Below are 21,462 nucleotides of genomic sequence, written 5' to 3'. Positions count from 1 at the left end.
TATTTATTTTATATATATATAATATATATATTATATATATTATTTATAAATAAATAAATATAAAAAAATTAAGCATGACTCACTGAAGATTTTGTTTCAGAGAAGTTAAAAACACCTGCTTTCATTAGACACTAATAATATAATATGAAATAAGAACAGTAGTGTTTCTTATAGGAATTCTCTTATATTGAGTAAAAACATTAAAAATCATTTAAAAAATTTATAAAATCTTATTTTTTTAACTGATGTAAAGTTAAACTCTAGTCTATTTCACTTTTAATTCATATTTGTAAAAATACAGCTTTAAAATAGGCATGGATTATTAAAACAATATACAAATACAATGAATAAAATCCCAGTAACATAAATTTGTAGTTTAACTGCATAAAACAGCATGCCAGTTGTTCTAGGTGATCACTGCTATTCTCGAACAGTGGAACCAATCTCTCTCAATTACCATTATAAGCAATATTAATTAAATAAATAGCGATTAAATGTTAAGAAGACAAAATTCTAGTTCCGACTGGTGAATTGAATCAGATTCCCATCAGAGCCTCAAAAGAAGAGTGTAAAATAGATTCAAATTATCAGTGCTGGTAAAGAATCCACCTGCAATGCGGGAGACCTGGGTTCCATCCCTACATTGGGAAGATCCCCTGGAGAAGGGAATGGCTATCCACTCCAGTATTCTGGCATGGAGAATTCCAAGGACAGTATAGTCGCAAAGAGTTGGACACAACTGAAAGAATTTCACTCTTTTTTTCCTTCAGAAACTAAGAGAAGGTATCATTCACATTCACATTCCACTCCAAGGAATTTCTGGAAAATACAGCACAGCAGAGACTAGAACCAGAAAAAGACCTCGCTGCATGTGAAAGAAACCTCAGCTGAACCCTATTAATATTCCCAGCAAGATAGATACTAGAGGTAAGGAGAGACTCATGGGTAGTGAGTACAGAGTAATTCTCAAAACTACTAATAACCTTCGAGATTTACTTGCACCAGTGCCATTACGTGAAGTGAAGAAAGAATGCTAAAACCCATTCCATTCCTGCCACAGATGGTTGGAAATAAACTGGAAGCACTGCCATTAGGCCCTAACAAAGACAGACTTCCTAGTTAGACAGGCATCACTCCAGAAAGGTGCCACAACAAAATTCAAAAATAAGCTGCTACAGCACTAAGATTTCCTACTATGCGAAAACATCTTTTATTTCCTAGAACTCACCACTAACAACTAGCCCTCAAATACTATAAAATACAAAAATCAATAAAACTAAACTTTTCCTTTTACACCCACCTGACCTTAAACAGTTAAACAGAGGCAAACACCATCTGACAGAACTTTGATGTTTGAATAAAATGAAATGGAACCTTTGTTGATTCTTGCATCACAGACGGTAATCTGAGACAGAAACTGAATTACAGTAAGTCTCCTTTCTTGGGGTGGTAGAGGATGTTGGAGCTGAGGGTATAGAAACAGGGAGTTACTAGCTATGTCCATATAAGATTCAGACATATTTTGGAATGTCCAGTGACATTCAAATCAACAGAACAAATCAACCAGAAGGTAAATGCAAAAACTAATCCTATGGGAAGCAGCTAATCATGATAATCCACATCCAGTAAGAAAATCAAGAGTGGCAATGCTTACTACTTCGTAGTCTTTTCCGTTGACTGAATTTGCCTTCTACAACACAATCCCCCAATGGATTTATGCCTGTGTTCTGTGGAGTGCAAAAGGACTATGATAAAAATCTAAAAGATCTATTTCATTAAAACACTGGTAAAAAGCAGTGCTACTTTTAGACCCTTCTAGCTATTAGAGTATAACACAGAGAGAAGAGCATTATCACCTGACTTCACCTCAGCTCATCATGCAGCTTTCACTGTGATGGAGTACATGGGCAGAAATGCCCAGCAGAGAGCACCATCTGGCAAGAGACTAAAGTGCCTGGGGCAGGAGAAGCTGTCTCAGTGGAAACAGACTTGTTCAGGAGCATAGTTGAGACAGCCCTTCTAGAAGCTTCTGCGAAGGAGAACTTTGAAGAAGGCTTCAGTTCCACCACATCAACAGGAGGAGACAATATGCATATATTTGACTTACTAACATAACTGTGACGCTCTTTAGTACCCACAATCCAATGAAGCCTGGGAAAACTTGTTACATAAATAAAAAGGATTGATCCTTATTTCCACTAGTAAGATTTCAAACTGTAAGTCATCTTGCTGTGCTTAGCTTATTGGTATACAGATTCCTTCTAACAAACTACAATGCAAAGAGCAGAGAAGTATTTCCCTTCTTCACTAGGGATGCTTAGCTTGAACACATTATGTAGTTATAACACTCTATAAAGCACCAAATCAAGATGATGACATTATTATAAATAGGTTGATATATGATTCCCAAGCCCAGATCCTTGTCAATCCTAGAAGGAACAGAGCTATAAATAAAAATTAAAAGAGCTATCCCACCAATCTCTCTAACACATAGAGCTTATACCACTCTAGCACCTCTCGGATTCATTTTGATATTTGGCAAAACTAATACAATTTTGTAAAGTTTAAAAATAAAATTGAAAAAAAAATTAAGAAAGGAAATAAAGGTAGTCAGACCATCCAAAGGCTTTGGGTCTAGTGTGCAAAGACAAACACCATAACACCTAGCAGAACAGCACAGAAAAATAGCACAGCCTGACATGACCAACAGAGCAGCATATGGTAAAAGAGGAGTCCTGCAAAAACCATGTTAGCCACTAGAGTAGCTACAAAGCAGCCTGTTCCTTTGGGTCAATGGCAACTCTGAAGACTACTGCACCCCAGAGGGCTTCAGAAAGGAACGAGCGCTGAGCCATACAACACTTTTTTTGCTAAGATATGTTCTAGACCACCTTTCAAATGAAATTACTTAATAGAGGCATGGATTTTAAAGTCCATATACAGTTTTGATGTCAGAAAGAAAGTTTTCTCATTTGTGTTGTACTTTATTTTTACTTTGAAATAAAGCAAAATATCATAATTGTGAAGATTTTAGGCATAATAAGTAATAAAATAAATGTAGAACTCCCTTTTAATATAATATAGCCAGGTTAGATGTGCCAGATATTTTCTATTTTTCAGGCAGGAGTGTATCTATTGATTTGCTATAGCTTATAGATTTTTAAAAATAAAACTCGTATTTTAAAACAGAGCATTTCGACAAACCATCCTTAACATTATATTTTTATAGCCTAAAAAATTTGAGGCTATAAAATTTGATAGCCAAAGAACTGATGCTTTTGAACTGTGGTGTTGGAGAAGACTCTTGAGAGTCCCTTGGACTGCAAAGAGATCCAACCAGTCCATCCTAAAGGAAATCAGTCCTGAATATTCATTGGAAGGACTGATGCTGAAGCCAAAACTCCAATACTGGCCACTGCTGTGAAGAACTGGCTCATTGGAAAAGACTCTGATGCTAGGAAAGATTGAAGAGGGGAGGAGAAGGGGATGACAGAGGATGAGATAGTTGGATGGCATCACCGACTCAATGGACATGAGTTTGAATAAACGCCAGGAGTTGGTGATGGACAGGGAGGCCTGGCGTGCTGCAGTCAAGAGTTGGACATGACTGAGCAACTGAATTGAACTGAAAAAATGTTAGTTTTATAGTAACTGCTTCAACATAGCATTTCAGGAGAAATTATAATCAAGTAGAATTAGGTCCAAGAAGCTTTCTTCAGGTTAATCATTGGGATTTTGCAGGTTAACTATTTAACAATTCTTAAAACTAATCCAACAGAAGGAAAGATTATGCACACACAAACATACTTAAACACACACACACCATTCAAGACACCAGCAAAATCCTTTTCCTGTGTATACACTGAAATTTATTTCATTTAAACCATGTGAACTACTTAATTCACTAACCTTTGCAGTTCTCACGTAAATGTTCAATTGGAAAATTAATTTAAAAGTCTTTTTAAAACACAGACAGAAAATAAAGAATAAATTGACATACTCTTAGTTCTGTATCACATTCTCTTTACGTCGAGATGTGTTGACAATACCGTCCTTCAAGGACATTGTTAACTTGTAAAATCATTAGCAAATAAAATATGACTTAATTGAAGCAAACTCAGCAAGGAGCTCCATTATTTTAAGTGAATGATGTAATATAACTTGAAGAATTACTGACTGCCATTTTCACTGACAGTGAAATAAATGAAGCGGCTATGAAACTTTCTCCTCATGTCTTTTCCATAATTAAGTGAAGAAAGAGAATTTGTGAAGAATTACAAGTCCCAAGGTGCAGCAGTTCAAACACTAATAGACTGCACTCCAGTGTGGCAGCATGCAGGTAGTTCCCAACATGTTATTATTAGCAAGTATGTAAGTGTCATAATTCTAGCCGCAAAACCCTGCTTGCAAAATCCACCTCTGAAAAGCAAATTTCCAATAGTTCCCTGGGCTCTTCTTTTTAAAAAGAGAAAGAAGTCAAGTTTTATAATTCAAAATGTTATACAAAATAACATACAGAATTTCCCTTTATAGATTAAATATAGCTGAAAATTATTTGGTGGCTTGAGTCTTATATAGCTTTTAACTTTACAGGTACTTCCATAGTTAAGGTATATAAAATACCTTCAGCAGATGTTATTTCAATGACTCAGTGAATAATCACAATAATTACCTATCCCTTGGATTATTTTCTCAATTTTCTATTAATATTTACATCTGGAAACTGAGCCCACATATAGTATAAGCTCACAAAGCAGCTAAAGAAATATACAGAATTATCAGAAATTTGGGTAATACTTGAATTAACATTTCTACAGTATCAATTTGAAAATAGTCTGTGAGGCACCTATTTTTTTTTTTTTTTTGCAAGAATAAACAAGAAATTTAAGCCTCCAGCTACTAAGCTACTCCAGCTATGCTTTGTTGAATCTTCTTGAATTTTAACAATTATGTATTTAATTTATATGTAAATCTATGTTTCTACAAACATGTTTTCTTAAATTCAATCTAGATTTTTTATTCTAATAAATACAAGTTGAACTGACTCAGTAACTACTAAGACATGGCATCAGATAAATTTGACCTATTAAAATTATAAGTTTTCTTATTTTTCTCTTCTATAAATAAGAATTTAACCAAAAAGAAATCAAAAGTTATATGTTAATGTTTATTCACATGTGAAAAAGGTTTTATATACCTAGGAAAGCGTGGAGGCATTATTCAAGCCTTTTAATAGATGATATATTCTTCTGAAACAAAGAAATAGCATATATAAAACATACAATTTTAAAACAAGAATAACATTTTGAGATTTAAGACTAGAGAACTGTTTAAGCTGAGACCACGGACCAATGACTATTGTGAAAAAGAAATATTATTGATAATTTCAATGTGCTAGATCAAAGTTTTCTCCCAGGATACATTAGATAAGGAAACATCATAAAGAGCTGAAGAAACTTGGTCAAAGACAAGTAACTATTAAGCAGAAAAGCAAAGAAAGAAACCCAGGCAGTCCAGTTCCATTACACTACATTTCATCATTGTCCTTTACCTTGGGCAGAATATACTTGTATCAGACCACAGGACTGCCATTCATTCCAGTGCAATTTTTACAGAACTATCTCCATTGTTCTTCTAAGCATATCTTACTCAAATATCTAAGATAATAGCACTATCTGTTGATGAAAACTCTTTTTATATGACTGACAGGATGATAGGCCAGTCAAGGCCTGGAAAACCAGGTATGGCATAGAGAGGGGGGCGCAAAATAACCTTGGGACAAAAAGGCCACATGGCCACAAAGAAATGGGGATTCTCAGGGTGCGAACAGGAGACGTACCTATAACCTCAAAATCCTTACTCTCCTTTTTACCAGAGGTAAGTTGGTTCTTCGTAAGTTTTACGGAGCAACCTATCAGGTCTTAGAATATCTGTATTTGAACATATAATGTATCTCTATTATGTTCCACAATCAACAGAAATTTTCAAAAAAGAGGAATTATAAACCAAAAATAAAATCATACCAGCTTGTCTATTTACCTTCACCTTTGTATTTTAATTCTTTAAATAGAATTTGAGCTATTATCTAATAAACTTTCATTTCATCCTGAGGAACTTCAGTACTAGAAATAAAGTCTATAGGTTTCTGTTTACCTGGGAATCTTAATTTTGCTTTCATTTTCAAAGAATTTTTCTGCTGACTATAGAATTCTTGATTAACAATGATTTTTATTTAAGCACTTTGAATATATCACTTCACTGCCTTCCAGCCTCCATTTTCTCTGATAAGTAAGCTCTTAGTCTTCTTAGGGATTCCTTGTCATGTCTCTCGCATCTTTCAAGATTTCTCATTGTCTTTGGTATTCAACATTTTGTGTTATATCTAGCTGTGCATCTCTTTGAATTTATACTACTTGCAATTCATTGAGCTTCCTGTACATGCAGATTATTTTTCATCAACTTTGGGATGTTTCCAAGCTATTATTTCTTCAAATATTCTCTCTGCCCTTTTTCTTTCTTTGACTCTCACCATGTTTATGTTAGTATGTTTGATGTTTCATGTGTTCAGCTGCTCAGTTGTGTCTAACTTTTTGCAATCCCGTGGACTGTGGCCCACCAGGGTCCTTTGTACATGCTATTTTCCAGGCAAGAATACTGGAGTGAGTTGCCATTTCCTACTCCAGGGGATCTTCCTGACCCAGGGACTGAACTGATGTCTCTTGTGTCTCCTGCATTGGCAGGCAGATGCTTTACCACTGCACCCTGGGAAGCCCAAGTCCTTTATTTATTTGACTGTATTTAAATTAGCTGATACAAAGACTTTACTAATAGCCAGTCCAACATCCTGGCTTCCTCAAGAACAGTTTCTAACAATTGCTTCTTTTCCTGCATATGGATCATACACTTTTTGTTTTTTGTATGTCTCATAATTATGTTGTAAACCAGACATCTGAGATAATTCAATGAGGAAAATCAAAAATCAGAATCTCCCTCCTGCCCCTAATTCTGTTTTTTTTTGTTTTGTTCTATGATTTTCCTGAAATAATTCTCTAAATTCTACATTCTCTGTCATGTGTGTTCACTAAAGTCAGTCTGGTTAGCTAATTGGCCGGGTAATGGCTGGACAGGGGTTTTTAATGTCCTTCCAGTAAGCCTCCAACCTTTGCAGACATGCTGTGCGCATGTGTTAAAACACACCTTGAACATTCAAGTTGGCAGTTTATAAGTCTGTCTGAGCTTTCACTTCCCACTTGTATAGAACCGCATGGTCACATAGAGGTAAGAACTTTGTACCTTCTCCAGTCTTAAAATGGTTTTCAATCCTGAAACCATTTTCAGTCTTTTACAAGATTAAGCAAATAAGTAACTATACTGAGAACAGTGTGAGCCAGGTTATGTGAGAGAAGGGAGATCAAATATGGCAAAGGAGATACTGGAATAAACATGTGGCATTGAACTGGAATCAGATCAATATAAGCTCAAAGTTTTTAATAAGTAATAAAAAGTACAGATTTATAACTCTGTCCATTGAGATGGCCTAGAAGGAATGATATCCTAAACATACCTAGTGTACCGATATTGTTTTGAAATATTATTCTCTACTAAAAAAGTCGGGTTCCTTGAGGAAATGACTGATTTGAACAACTGGGGCAGGGAAAAAACAAAATGGGTCTGGTGTATTTTATTGTGCCATAAAATAAAGAAATGCTCAATGAATGTCAAAAACACAATAAGCAGATTTAAAGAGCTCCCAAGGGTCAAACATTAGATAATTTTAACTTCAAAATAAAAAGTGAGAGCAGTAAATTATAACCTTTGGAGTAAAACAGGAATTTAAGAACCCATACTGATATAAATACATAAAAGAGAAAGAACATAAAGCCATTCTTTAAAATGCCAACAAAAAATGTTAAAAGAAAATATAGAATTAGAAAACCATAATTTAATAAATATCACAATAAAATTGATTCAGGCATCATCAATGGATGTTAAATAAGGAACAGCATATATATTCATTCTTAAAGTAATTTTTCCAAAATATTTATAATTTTTAAAAATAGTAACTTTACAGTAGATAAAACTAGAAGACACCCCCTCAAGTTAACATCACCAATTACCAGATAAGTAAACATCCTATCCCTCTTTATGTGATACACTGATACATCACTTTCATTCCAGCCAAAAAGATAAACTTATCCTAATCATGATAAAACATACACAAATCCACAATGGAAACATATTCTACAAAATAAACACTCCGTACTCTTTAAAAAGTCAAGACTACAAAACACAACGAAAGACTGAAGAACTGTTCCCAATTAAAGGAATCTAAGGAGACACAACTAAATGTGGCTTATAATACTAGATTAAGACTCTAGACCAAAACTCATTTTTAAAGAACTTCATTGAGATAATTAGCAATACTTTAGAAATACTTATAGATTAGATGATAGCATTATATGAATGAAATTTTTCCAATTTTGATCATTATTGTGCTAATAATAGAGATTCTTGTTCTTAGAAATTCTACATTAATGTATTTAGGTATAAAGGGGCATAATGTTTGAAATGCAGTACTCTCAAATTGCTTAATGAAAATACGGGTAGAAATAAATATGGAGGAAATGACAAAGAAAATGTAATAAAGTGTTAACTGCAGGATCTAAGTGAAAAGTATATAGTAATTACTTGTATTATTCTTGTTACTTTTCTCCCAATCTTAAATTTTTTCAACATATAAATTTTTTTTTAAAAAGAAATTCACTAACTGGGAACAATGAATAAAATAGATAAAATATATTGATATAGTTAAATCTAGAAAATACAGCATTAAGTGAAATAGGAAGCAATCTACATACCAGATGATACCATTTACAACAATATTTGTTATTTAAATGTAGTAAAGATTCAAAACATGGTCCACTGGAGAAGGGAATGGCAAACCACTTCAGTATTCTTGCCTTGAACCCCATGAACAGTATGAAAAGGCAAAAAGATAGGACAGTGAAAGATGAACTCCCCAGGTTGGTAGGTGCCCAATACGCTACTGGAGATCTGTGGAGAATAACTCCAGAAAGAATGAAGAGAAGGAGCCAAAGAAAAAAACAACACCCAGTTGTGGATGTGACTGATGATGGAAGTAAAGTCTGATGTTGAAAAGAGCAATATTGCTTAGGAACCTGGAATGTTAGATCCATGAATCAAGGCAAATTGGAAGTGGTCAAACAGGAGATGGCAAGAGTGAACATCAACATTTTAGGAATCAGTAAACTAAAATGGACTGCAATGGGTGAATTTAACTCAGATGACCACTATATCTACTATGGTGGGCAAGAATCCCTTAGAAGAAACAGAGTAGCCATCATAGTCAACAAAAGAATCCAAAATGCAGTACTTGGATGCAATCTTAAAAATGACAGAATGATCTCTGTTCGTTTCCAAGTCAAACCATTCAATAGCACAGTAATCCAAGTCTATGCCCCAAACACTAATGCTGAAGAAGTTGAAGTTGAACGGTTCTATGAAGACCTACAAGACCTTCTAGAATTAACACCCAAAAAAGATGTCCTTTTCATTATAGGGGACTGCAATGCAAAAGTAGGAAGTCAAGAAACACCTGGAGTAACAGGCAAGTTTGGCCTTGGAACAGAGTTTTGCCAAGAGAACGCACTGGTCATAGGAAACACCCACTTTGAACAACACAAGAGAACACTCTACACATGGATATCATCAGACGGTCAATGCCAAAATGAGATGGATTATACTCTTTGCAACCAAAGATGGAGAAGCTCTCTACAGTTAGCAAAAACAAGTCCAGGAGCTGACTGTGGCTTAGATCATGAACTTCTATTGCCAAATTCAGACTTAAATTGAAGAAAGTAGGGAAAATCACTAGACCATTCAAAATGAAGTCGCTCAGTTGTGTCTGACTCTTTGCGACCCCATAGACTGTAGCCTATCAGACTCCCCCATCCATGGAATTTTCCAGGCAAGAGTACTGGAGTGGGTTGCCATTTCCTTCTGCAGGGATCTTCCAAACCCAGGGATTGAAGCCAGGTCTCCTGCACTGCAAGCAGATGCTTTGCCATCTGAGCCACCATTCAAGCATGACCTAAATAAAATCCTTTACACTTATAAAGTGGAAGTGACAAATAGATTCAAGGGATTAGAGCTGATAGAGTACCTGAAGAACTATGGACAGAGGTTCGTGACATTGTACAGGAAGCAGTGATCAAGACCATCCCAAGAAAAAGAAATGCAAAAAGGCAAAATGGTAGTCTGAGGAGACCTTACAAATAGCTGTGAAATGAAGGGAAGTGAAAGGCAAAGGAGAAAAGGAAAGATATACCCACTTGAATACAGAGTTCCAAAGAATAGCAAGGAGAGATAAGAAAGCCTTCCTCAGTGATTAATGCAAAGAAATAGAGGAAAACAACAGAATGGGAAAGACTAGAGATCTCTTCAAGAAAATTAAAGATACCATGGGAACATTTCACACAAAGATGGGCTCAATAAAGGACAGAAATGGTATGGACCTAACAGAAGCAGAAGATATTAAGAAGAAGTGGCAAGAATACACAGAAGAACTATACATAAAAGATCTTCACGACCCAGATAACCATGATGGTGTGATCACTCCATTATGAGCTCACCTAGATCACTCACCTAGAGCTAAACATCCTGGAATGTGAAGTTCAGTGGGCCTTAGGAGGCATCACTACAAACAAAGCTAGTGGAGGTGATGGAATTCCAGTTGAGCTATTTCAAATCCTAAAAGATGATGCTGTGAAAGTGCTGCACTCAATCCGCCAGCAAATTTGGAAAACTCAACAGTGGCCACTGGAAAAGATCAGTTTTCATTCCAATCCCAAAGAAAGGCAATGCCAAAGAATGCTCAAACTACCACACAATGGCACTCATCTCACACACTAGCAAAGCAATGTTCCAAGTTCTCCAAGCCAGGCTTCAACAGGACATGAACCGTGAACTTCCAGATGTTACAGCTGGATATAGAAAAGGCAGAGGAACCAGAGATCAAATTGCCAACATCTGATGGATCATCAAAAAAGCGAGAAAGTTCCAGAAAAACATCTACTTCTGCTTTATTGACTATGCCAAAGCCTTTGACTGTGTGGATCACAACAAACTGTGGAAAATTCTTTAAGAGATGGGAATACCAGACCACCTGACCTGCTTCTTATAAATCTTCATGCAGGTCAAGAAGCAACAGTTAGAACTGGACATGGAACAACAGACTGGTTCCAAATTGGGAAAGGAGCATGTCAAGGCTGTATATTATCACCCTGCTAATTTAATTTATATGCAGTACACCATGCACATTTAATTTATATATTGTACACCAGGCACAATGCTGGGCTGGATGAAGCACAAGCAGGGAGAAATCTCAATAACCTCAGATATGCAGATGACACCACCCTTATGGCAGAAAGTGAAGAGGAACTAAAGAGCCTTTTGATGAAAGTGAAAGAGGAGAGTGAAAAAGTTGGCTTAAAACTCAACATTCAGAAAACTAAGATCACAGCATCTGGTCCCATCACTTCATGGCAACTAGACAGGGAAACAATGGAAACAGTGACAGACATTATTTTCTGGGGCTCCAAAATCACTGCAGATGGTGACTGCAGCCATGAAATTAAAAGACGCTTCCACCTAGGAAGAAAAGTTATGACCAACCTAGACAGCATATTAAAAAGCAGAGACATTACTTTGCCAACAAAGGTCCATCTAGTTAAAGTTTTGGTTTTTCCAGTAGTCATGTATGGATGTGAGAGTTGGACTATAAAGAAAGTTGGGCACTGAAGAATTGATGCTTTTGAACTGTGGTGTTGGAGAAGACTTTTGAGAGTCCCTTGGACTGCAAGGAGGTCCAACCAGTCCACCCTAAAGGAAATCGTCCTGAATATTTATTGGAAGGACTGATGCTGGAGCTGAAATGCTAATACTTTGGCTACCTGATGTGAAGAACTAACTCATTTGAAAAGACCCTGCTGCTGGGAATGATTACAGGTGGGAAGAAAAGGGGACGATAGTGGATGAGATGGTTTGATGGTATTACTGACTTGATGGACCTGAGTTTAGTAAGCTCCAGGAGATGGTGATGGACAGGGAGGCCTGGCGTACTGCAGTCCACAGGGCTGCAAAAAGTCGGACATGATTGAGCAACTGAACTGAACTGAACTAAAAGATTCACTGTTTACTTTTGCAAAGGGTGACAAAAGCAGGGAGGGAACTTGGGCAGGGTAATAATTGTAATAATATATTTTTTAAAAAATACAGGCTTCCCTGGTGGCTCAGACAGTATAGAATCCGCCTGCAATGCAGGAGACCTGGGTTCCATCCCCGGTTTGGGAAGATCCCCCGGAGGATGGCATGGCAACCCACTCCAGTATTCTTGGCCTGGAGAATCCCCATGGACAGAGGAACCTGGTGGGCTACAGTCCATGGGGTCATAAAGAGTTGGACACAATTGAGCAAGCAAGCACACATTTTAAAATATAGCTAATTGAAGTGTAATAAAATTTTATTATGTATTATATGTGATGGTAGGTACATGGTTATCTGTTTTTATGTTTTTACTAGTCAATGTATAATTATATAAATTACAATAAAAATACTTTAGGTATAAAAACTTAACAATTCAAAGTATCTAAGACTCTAAAATGCCCCAGTATACCTGTTACCAAAAATTAAATGGTTTCACAAGGTGCTTAAGTCTACACCCAAAAACATGTTTAAACATTAGAGAGTACTGGGAATAAAAGCTAAGCCAAATTCTGAATATACCTTTTCTTTGCCCAAGATGTCTCTTCAGCCTCTCCTTAACTGTACCCTAAATTTGCCATTTTCCTCACTAGGATTACTTCTTCCAGATCCCATAAAAGTATAAAAATACAACAGATTCAAAGCACAATGTGCTTCAGTCTTGTAATGAAGTAAAACCAGACATATCTATATTCATGGATAATGCATACATTTCAACTGACTGAATGAAGTTTTTGCTCATTTGAAATTTAAAACCTGGATAAGATGGATCTGCTATATTATGTTTGATATTTTAAATCAGAGGGAGACTCCTTATCTTTTTTAATGATCACTTATGAAATAAATAATGCTTATTAGATTCAAATTCTGTCATAGGACTTCCGTGGTAGTCCAGTGGCTGAGACTCCACAGCCCCAAGGTAGGGGGGCCTCAGTACAATCCCTGGTCAGGTAACTAGATCCCACATGACACAAATAAAGATCCCACATGCCACCACATGGTACAGACAAATATTTTTTAAAAACAAATTATTTTATAAATAAAATGCTTTTTCCCTTTCAAATTCAGGAAAAGAATACCTATGTATTGCATATGCTTACACAATGCAGCAGAAGACTTTAGTAAGTTAAACCTACTTCCTCTTTTTCTGGAATATAGCTAGACTATACTTCCCAGACTCCTTGGCAGTTTATATTATACCTTTATATTATGAGGTATACAAACGTAATATAAAGTTCGGTGTGCCCCGAACTCCCAGGCCTAGCCTAGAAAGAAACCCCCTAGCCGTTCTTTGTCCTCTTTCCCTTCTGCAGGATGGATGCATATGACACCAAGACCCTTGGAGATGACAGTAACATGAATGGAATAAGCCTGTGTTCCTGAATCTATACGTGGAGGAAAGTCTCTTATCAACAAGAAATGCCCATATGAATGAGAAAGAAAAAGAATTTCTACTGTATTAAGTCAGTGAGATTTGGGGGTCTATTTGTTATGCAATTAGCGTTACCTTAACTAAAACATGCAAAATCATAAATGGTCTTCCAACTGTCAATGTGAAATGTACTATACTTACAATTTGAGGCTTATAGTATGCTGGACCTAAGGTGCTGTCACCAGCAGGTGGTAAATGTTTTACGATACTGTCATCCTCATTAATATCATAACCGTATGACCGTCCAAAAGGAATTGAAGGAACATAAACACTTCTGGAAACTGTAAGTGACCTTGACATTTTCTGTTAAAAAAAAAATTATACTATTTACTCAAAGACAAGAGAAGGAATGAATAATAAAATATTAAAATTTACAACAGACAACTATTAAATATTGACCTCATGAGTTTCACAATATAAATCAAAAATGTCTGTAAAAGTAATTTAAAAGAGTGAATTCAAGTCTTCATAATATAAACCAAAATTTAATCAAACTATTATTAAATAGTAACATAACCATAATACAAACCAAACTACTGTTTAAGCCACTATTAGAGGTAAGGAATCTCTCTCACTTGGCTGTTTTTTATCTTGATTAGTAAAGCAAGTATTAGTGATTTCAAAAATGGGCATTAATTTCTACAGTCACATCAACAATCAGCAATTCCAAGTGGAATTGCTATGCAATAATAGTATCTGCCAGGCCAAAACAAACTTTACATTTTTCTGTAACATTTCCTGGCTTCATTCCTTCCCAGGTAAATCATCTTACCAATGCCCTATATAAAAATCCTAATTTTGCAGACTATGTAGCAAGGAAAATATCTGATATAACGTTAAATGGAAATCAAAAATATAAATTAAAATTAAATTTTTGACTATAGCTATTTAAATTATGTAATATTATATGTCAGTGTATAAAGTCATATGGCTTCCCAGATGGCTCAGTGATAAAGAACACACTTGCCAATGCAGGAGATGGGGGTTCAATCCCTGGGTGAGGAAGATCCCCTGGAGAAGGAAATGGCAACACTTTCCAGTATTCCTGCCTGGAAAATCCCATGAACAGAGGAACCTGGCGGGCTACATACAGTTCATGGGGACACAAAAGAGTCAAACACAACTTAGTGACGAAAGAACAACTACAATAAAGTCATATACATATACAGTTTAACACTAAAAAAATTAACAGAATTATCAGTGTTAAGAGTCAGAAGTTTTCAGGTGATTATCTGTTTTTTCAGAATTTCCTTTAATGTAAACTACTTTATAATTTAAATAAAAACAAGAAGGAGTAACATATATTAGAAATATTAGTATAAATATAGGGTCTCTCTGGTGGCTCAGATGGTAAAGAATTCACCTGCAATGCAGGAAACCTGTGTTCAATCCCTGCATTGGGAAGATCCAATGGAGAAGGGAATGGCAGCCCACTTCAGTATTCTTGCCTGGAGAATTCTATGTACAGAGGAGCCTGGCAGGCTACAGTCCATGGGGTCACTAAGAGTCAGATAAGACTGAGCAACTAACACACACATCTGGTATAAGAATATCAAATAAAATACTGGCATTTAAATGATTTAGTCATCTGAAAATTTACTTATTAAGAATATACTGATCCTCTGGAGAGGATATTGCAATCCTATGCTTCAAAACAAACCTCTGCTATAAACCATCTCCAAACTATGCTTTCCCATAATACATCAGTCTTCCTTTAAATTCCTATGGCACTTAATCACATGATCATTCACTTAGCATCTGTCATATTTCATCTTATATTATTAATGATCTATATATTTCTCTCTCACCTAAATTTTAAGCTTATTTATTTCAGGAGTCATGTTTCAATTTTCACTATATTATTAACAGTACTTAACACACCTCTATATACAGATGTAAATCACTATGGCAACTTTTAAAATCTCCTTTACTTCTTGTTCACCTCAGACACTGGAAGAGATTAGACTTTTATCAAAAGCAAAAATGAAGTCAAATGTTAATACAGGTAAAAAACTAAAATTTGTAAACAGAGTATTCATTTAATTATGAACTACATATGGATACTAATAAACCAGATAATTATCACCATAAGATTTTTTAAATGTACTTATCACATAAAACATTATACCATTTCTACATTATTTTAACTTTAAAAAAAAGTAATTAGGAACAGAAATCAAAATAGCAACATACTGACTGAAGACGCTCTTTAGCCTGCAGAGTTTTCCTGTTCACGACAGCCAATGTTCCAGGATAAGATCGATCATAGCTTGCTGGCCCTGGACCATCTGAAATAAACTTCTTAAAACGCTTTTCCCGGTTTTGTAGACTTTGGCCTCCTTTTATATTACACTAAATTGGACAGGAAAAACATGAATTAAAAGAAACAGTTTTAAATCAATATCTATTTGATAAATATTACATGTTAATATGAACATTATTAGTTTTAAAACTCAGCCGGAGAAAGTTAAGGCTCTTGACTGAAGACAGTTCTCTAATGAGACATTAATAAGAAAGGATGACAATACAGCTGTCAGTTTTAATGGCAAACTCAAACTAAAATTTCCTGTACTTTGAACACTCAAAAAGAATGCAACACTCAGTTTTAAAACAGATATCAAAGATAAAGGAATCTCCAAAGTTATGGAGCAAGAATAAAGAGTGCATGTTTGTTTATAGGTCTCTGGAGAATTTAAACCTCTGAAATGAGATAAATTCTCATACTGCAGGGGGGAAGAAAGCCTTCCAATCTTGTTTAGGATTAATTATTTTCATGAATAACACTTTGGACATTTCCAGGGATGTTAATGCAGTTTTACTGGCAACAGTTTGCTTTTATGCTCAGATTAGTTCTAAACACTGTTTATTGCAGGGAGAGTCCTGGAAGGAATCTTCCAGGACTCTCCATGTCACATATCTGGATTCTCTAGAATCAGAAAGTTATCAACTGGCTAAAAGCCAGCTAATTCAAATAAAATTCCATCATACTAGTTTCAATAAACAGTCACAGATCAGTCATTTCAAAGATGATTCATATTCATAGTTGTTGGCATCTGATTGATCAGATATGTTTTTTTAAGTTATTAGTTTACCAACAGACTTTTTCACACGATGTGTTCATGTCAATTGTTCACAATCACTATTGACTGAGCATATCTCTAGTTTGCACCTTATTAGGCTTTATTCAGAGTTTAAGAAATACACAAAAGAGTTCTTTTGGTAAAAAAAAAAAAAAGAGTCAAATTATTCTTAGATACTCAATTCACTACTTGATTACTGATTTAATAAAATCACAATTCCTATGTTTAAAGAATTTGGATCTATAATGGTAGACATTAATGATTTTGTAAAAAATTTAATAAGTTAAATTAAAATATAAAATCATATGAAGAGAAGATCTCCAAATTTTCATTCTTTGACAGCCATTAGTATAGTCTCTAAGATCTGACATTTCAAACTGAATTTGAATTTATATTGAATACTTCAACAGAAGTTTAGATAGCTCTAATCTGATTTTTTTAACTGCATACAAATTAACCAGGGTATGTTTCATATTATTCATAACTACCAGTTCTACAAATTTCACAAGAGTTTACAAAGGGAACTTCCATACATCAGATAACTGAGTCAAAATCATATTACCAAGTAATAATACATTTTATATAAACATGTGTGAGAAAGCGGTCTTAGTCTTTCTTGAGAACTATGCTTTGTCTATGTGCTATGGTTATGTGATGAATTATTATATTGTCAGCAATCTCTCAACACTATAGGAGGCACAGTCTCATCTAAAGTGTGAACCTATGCACTGTATCACACATGACAGCCTATCATTCAGCTCTAATGAGGTATATCTCTTCAATCAAAAATAAAACCTAGATTTGGAGATCTCTTACTAGGCCTAGTTAATGAAAAATAAGACATAAACTATATAAGCACGGGAAATAGATCCCTATATCTAGAACCATTCTTCTCTGTGTGTGTGTGTGTGTGTGTGTTAGTCACTCAATTACGTTCGACTCTTTGCAGCCCCACGGACTCTACACCACCAGACTCCTCTGTCCATGTGATTCTCCAGGCAAGAATACTGGAGTGGGTTACCAGTTCCTTCTCCAGGGCCATTCTCATGTAGGAAGGAAGGAAATGGTATCTACCTTGCAGAAACAGGTCTAATGCTAGAAGACAACCAGAAAACAGTGAAATTTGTACTGAATTTTTGGAATGGGAATCATCCTAGGAAATAGGATATGAACAAAACAAAGTATGTGACTTAATGGGTTAATTATCAAAGGATCAGAATTGCACTTTGTAAATTTATTTCTTCTGCTTCTTTTATTTTCTTAATTTTCTTTCGTTCTTTTCTACAAAGCAAATGTCCTTTATGTTCTTTGCTACTTTTCTTTTCCTCTTGAAAAAAATTTACATACTTCAGATATGCTAAAGGAAACGGCTTTGCCTATAACTGGCCAAGAGCTATAAAGGCAAAAATTATGCCCCACCTCCAACTTTAGAATAATGGTCACAACCATAGCCAAAGTTAAATGACCATAAGAGGAAGAGAGAAACAGAGAAGACCAAATAGGGGGAAAAAATTTCAACTCCTAAATCTTCTGCCTTCATAAAAGCTTCAACTTTTCCACAAGTATTCTATTGCTACATTTAGCAGTGGAGGCAGGCCCTCACAAATACAACCCACATTTTGGGTTTTTTAACATTTCATTTGAAGTCTTCAAATGATATTTACTAACCGCCCATAGAAAGCAACATTTCAATCTATGCTTCCAAAAGAAAAGTATAAAAATAAATTACCAAATATACCCATTAATTTCCAGTAAGATTACTCCTTTATTATCTAATATATTATTTACATAACATGTAACCTATGTCACATTACAAACATGTTTCCTATTGTTGTTTAAAATGAAATGACTTTTATTTTTCAAATAGTATGATAAATTCACGCTTCTTGAACTTCTAAAAGTTCTACAAGAATTTAACTTAAAACTCTAAAACTTATCAGCAACTGTGTAAATAAGTAATAAATCATTTTTTAGAGCAAGGAAATCAATATTTTCCAGGCATTTGCTTATAGTTTTAAGGATAAAAGTAGAGAATACTAGAACTTTTTCTTAGATCACCCATGTCACAAAAAAGCACACTTCCTTATTTCTTACTCTTGAAATCCAAGAAATGTACCCAATTGGGAATAAAATAAAATTTTACTTAAATTGTACTTTATATTACTTTACAAGAGAATTGACTAAAATCAGTTTTAAAGTAACACTCCAACATCCTGATAACTATCACATTTGACAAGTTTGAAACCTATATATTATGTATTTTTACTGTATTTCCCCCTTTGAATACTACAATTACATAACAGGCTTAATGAGGGAAATACTGTCAGAACCAGCAAGACCCAGCAAGCCCATAGACCCATGCTGGTCTGGTCTGTAAGCCAGGGAGTGGAAGCAGGAGTGACACTTCTAGTGACTACATCTAATGTCCCACTATTTAATGTTTTGCTTTTTGTGCTCTAGGCTCTAGTTTTCTGGAAATTTTAAGAGTTCGTGGAAAAGCAAGACATGTTCCCCTGAAGTGGAAGTTGAAACCACCAAAGTGATCATTAAAGTTCTTTCCTACCAAGCAGAAAACAAAACAAGGAGGTCTGTGTATTGACAGGGGAAATTAATTTTCTGTGCTGACTAGGACAGAAAAACAGGACTAAAGAGTACCAGGAGTGTGGTAGGATGGAAGATGGGACACCCTGCAGAGCCTTCTAACTGTCGGTGAAAATGCTAAGAGCAAGTTTATTTAAAGGACAAAAAGCAAGCCTAAGAACCAAGAACTCAGACACCTTAGATCTGAAGTCTATTCATCTCACTAGGCTTAGAACTCCACCAGATAAAGTTCGTGTTAAAGGAACATGGAATGAGTAACGGGAAAATCTTAAGCTATAGCCTTTTGTTCAGTTACAGAAACAGAACAGGTCCTTACCTATATTTCCTTGCTTCATACGTCACTTTTTTTTTTAATTTTCCTTCTATTACTTTCTCCTTTCTATTGTAAAATGGCAACACTAATAATTGTTAAAATTTACTGAAGGCCAACCTTCAGTACTTTTAGGTACTATTCTAAATGCTTATTAATATATTTAATCCTTAGGAAAAAAAAGCCTACCAAATTACTGCCGCTACTTAATAGACGAAGAAACAAAGGCCTGAAGAGACTAAGTGGTTAAGATTAAGTCTCACAGCTAGTAAGCAGAGACAGATTTTGAGTCTAGGTAGTCTAGCTCCAGAGCCCACACTCCCAACCACTTCTTTATAAAAGCTCATGTTATATTTACCATCAAATCTATAAACTGCAGAATAATGAAACAGGAATATCAAGAACAAGAAGCAGTCTTAATCTAAAGATCCAGGATTCATTTAGCAGTGACACTATAATACCATCTTTACAGGTAGTAGCAAAACACTAATTAAAATACACATAAAATAACTGAACTTTTAAAATTACATATATAGGAAGAAGTGTGTATATGTCGTGTGCATTTGAGAGAGGAGAACTAGGCAATCAAAGCATGAAACGTAATGGAAATCTATTGCTTTTCTCTGTCCAGCATCCCTTCCATTATTTGCTCAAAATAGCATATTTTACCAGTCTTGGGATAATCAAACCTACCGTATTTTGTGTTTTAAAAAGAACTTCCAAACACAGGAACCCCTGACCTAGGAATCACAGGTGTGGGTCCATAATAAAACCAGACCAGATTTTCCCTACTGAGAATTTTACCTTTAGTGTTGTCAGACATTAAAAAAAAAAAAAAAGTGGAAGGAATTTATGGAATTACATTATCTAATCTCACATGCTAGTAAAGCAATGCTCAAAATTCTCTAAGCCAGGCTTCAGCAATATGTGAAGCGTGAATTTCCTGATGTTCAAGCTGGTTTTACAAAAGGCAGAGGAACCAGAGATCTAATTGCCAACATCCGTTGGATCATGGAAAAAGCAAGAGAGTTCCAGAAGAACATCTATTTCTGCTTTATTGACTATGCCAAAGCCTTTGACTATGTGGATCACAATAAACCATGGAAAATTCTAAAAGAGATGGGCATACCAGACCACCTGACCTGCCTCTTGAGAAATCTATATGCAGGTCAGGAAGCAACAGTTAGAATTGGACATGTAACAACAGACTGGTTCCAAATAGGAAAAGGAGTATGTCAAGGCTGTATACCGTCACCCTGCTTATTTAACTTATATGCAGAGTATATCATGAGAAACGCTGGACTGGAAGAAACACAAGCTCGAATCAAGATTGCTGGGAGAAATATCAATAACCTCAGATATGCAGATGACCACCACCCTTATGGCAGAAAGTGAAGAGGAACTCAAAAGCCTCTTGATGAACGTGAAAGTAGAGAGTGAAAAAGTTGGCTTAAAGCTCAACATTGAGAAAACAAAGATCATGGCATCCGATCCCATCACTTCATGGGAAATAGATGGGGAAACAGTGGAAACAGTGTCAGACTTTACTTTGGGGGGCTCCAAAATCACTACAGATGGTGACTGCAGCCATGAAATTAAAAGACGCTTACTCCTTGGAAGGAAAGTTATGTCCAACCTAGATAGCATATTCAAAAGCAGAGACATTACTTTGCCAACAAAGGTCCATCTAGTCAAGGCTATGGTTTTTCCAGTGGTCATGTATGGATGTGAGAGTTGGACTGTGAAGAAGGCTGAGC

The 21,462-nt window shown here is 35.4% G+C and overlaps 1 protein-coding gene across 1 annotated transcript in view; it reads right to left on the bottom strand.

Annotated features, from left to right (window-relative positions):
* Positions 1-21,462, bottom strand: part of STPG2 (sperm-tail PG-rich repeat containing 2) — a 368,665-nt gene that overhangs the window by 333,002 nt on the left and 14,201 nt on the right. The window contains exons 4-5 of the mRNA XM_010848351.1: positions 15,908-16,066; positions 13,856-14,017 (exon numbers count right to left, since the gene is read on the bottom strand). Of these exons, the coding sequence (XP_010846653.1) occupies positions 13,856-14,017; positions 15,908-16,066 (321 nt within the window). The remainder of the gene's footprint in view (positions 1-13,855; positions 14,018-15,907; positions 16,067-21,462) is intronic.

Source organism: Bison bison, unplaced genomic scaffold, assembly GCF_000754665.1.
Source record: "Bison bison bison isolate TAMUID 2011002044 unplaced genomic scaffold, Bison_UMD1.0 scf7180017864263, whole genome shotgun sequence".
Taxonomy (NCBI): Eukaryota; Metazoa; Chordata; class Mammalia; order Artiodactyla; family Bovidae; genus Bison; species Bison bison.
The sequence above is the reverse complement of the archived record's forward strand: the minus strand, read 5'-3'. Positions and strand labels throughout refer to the sequence as shown.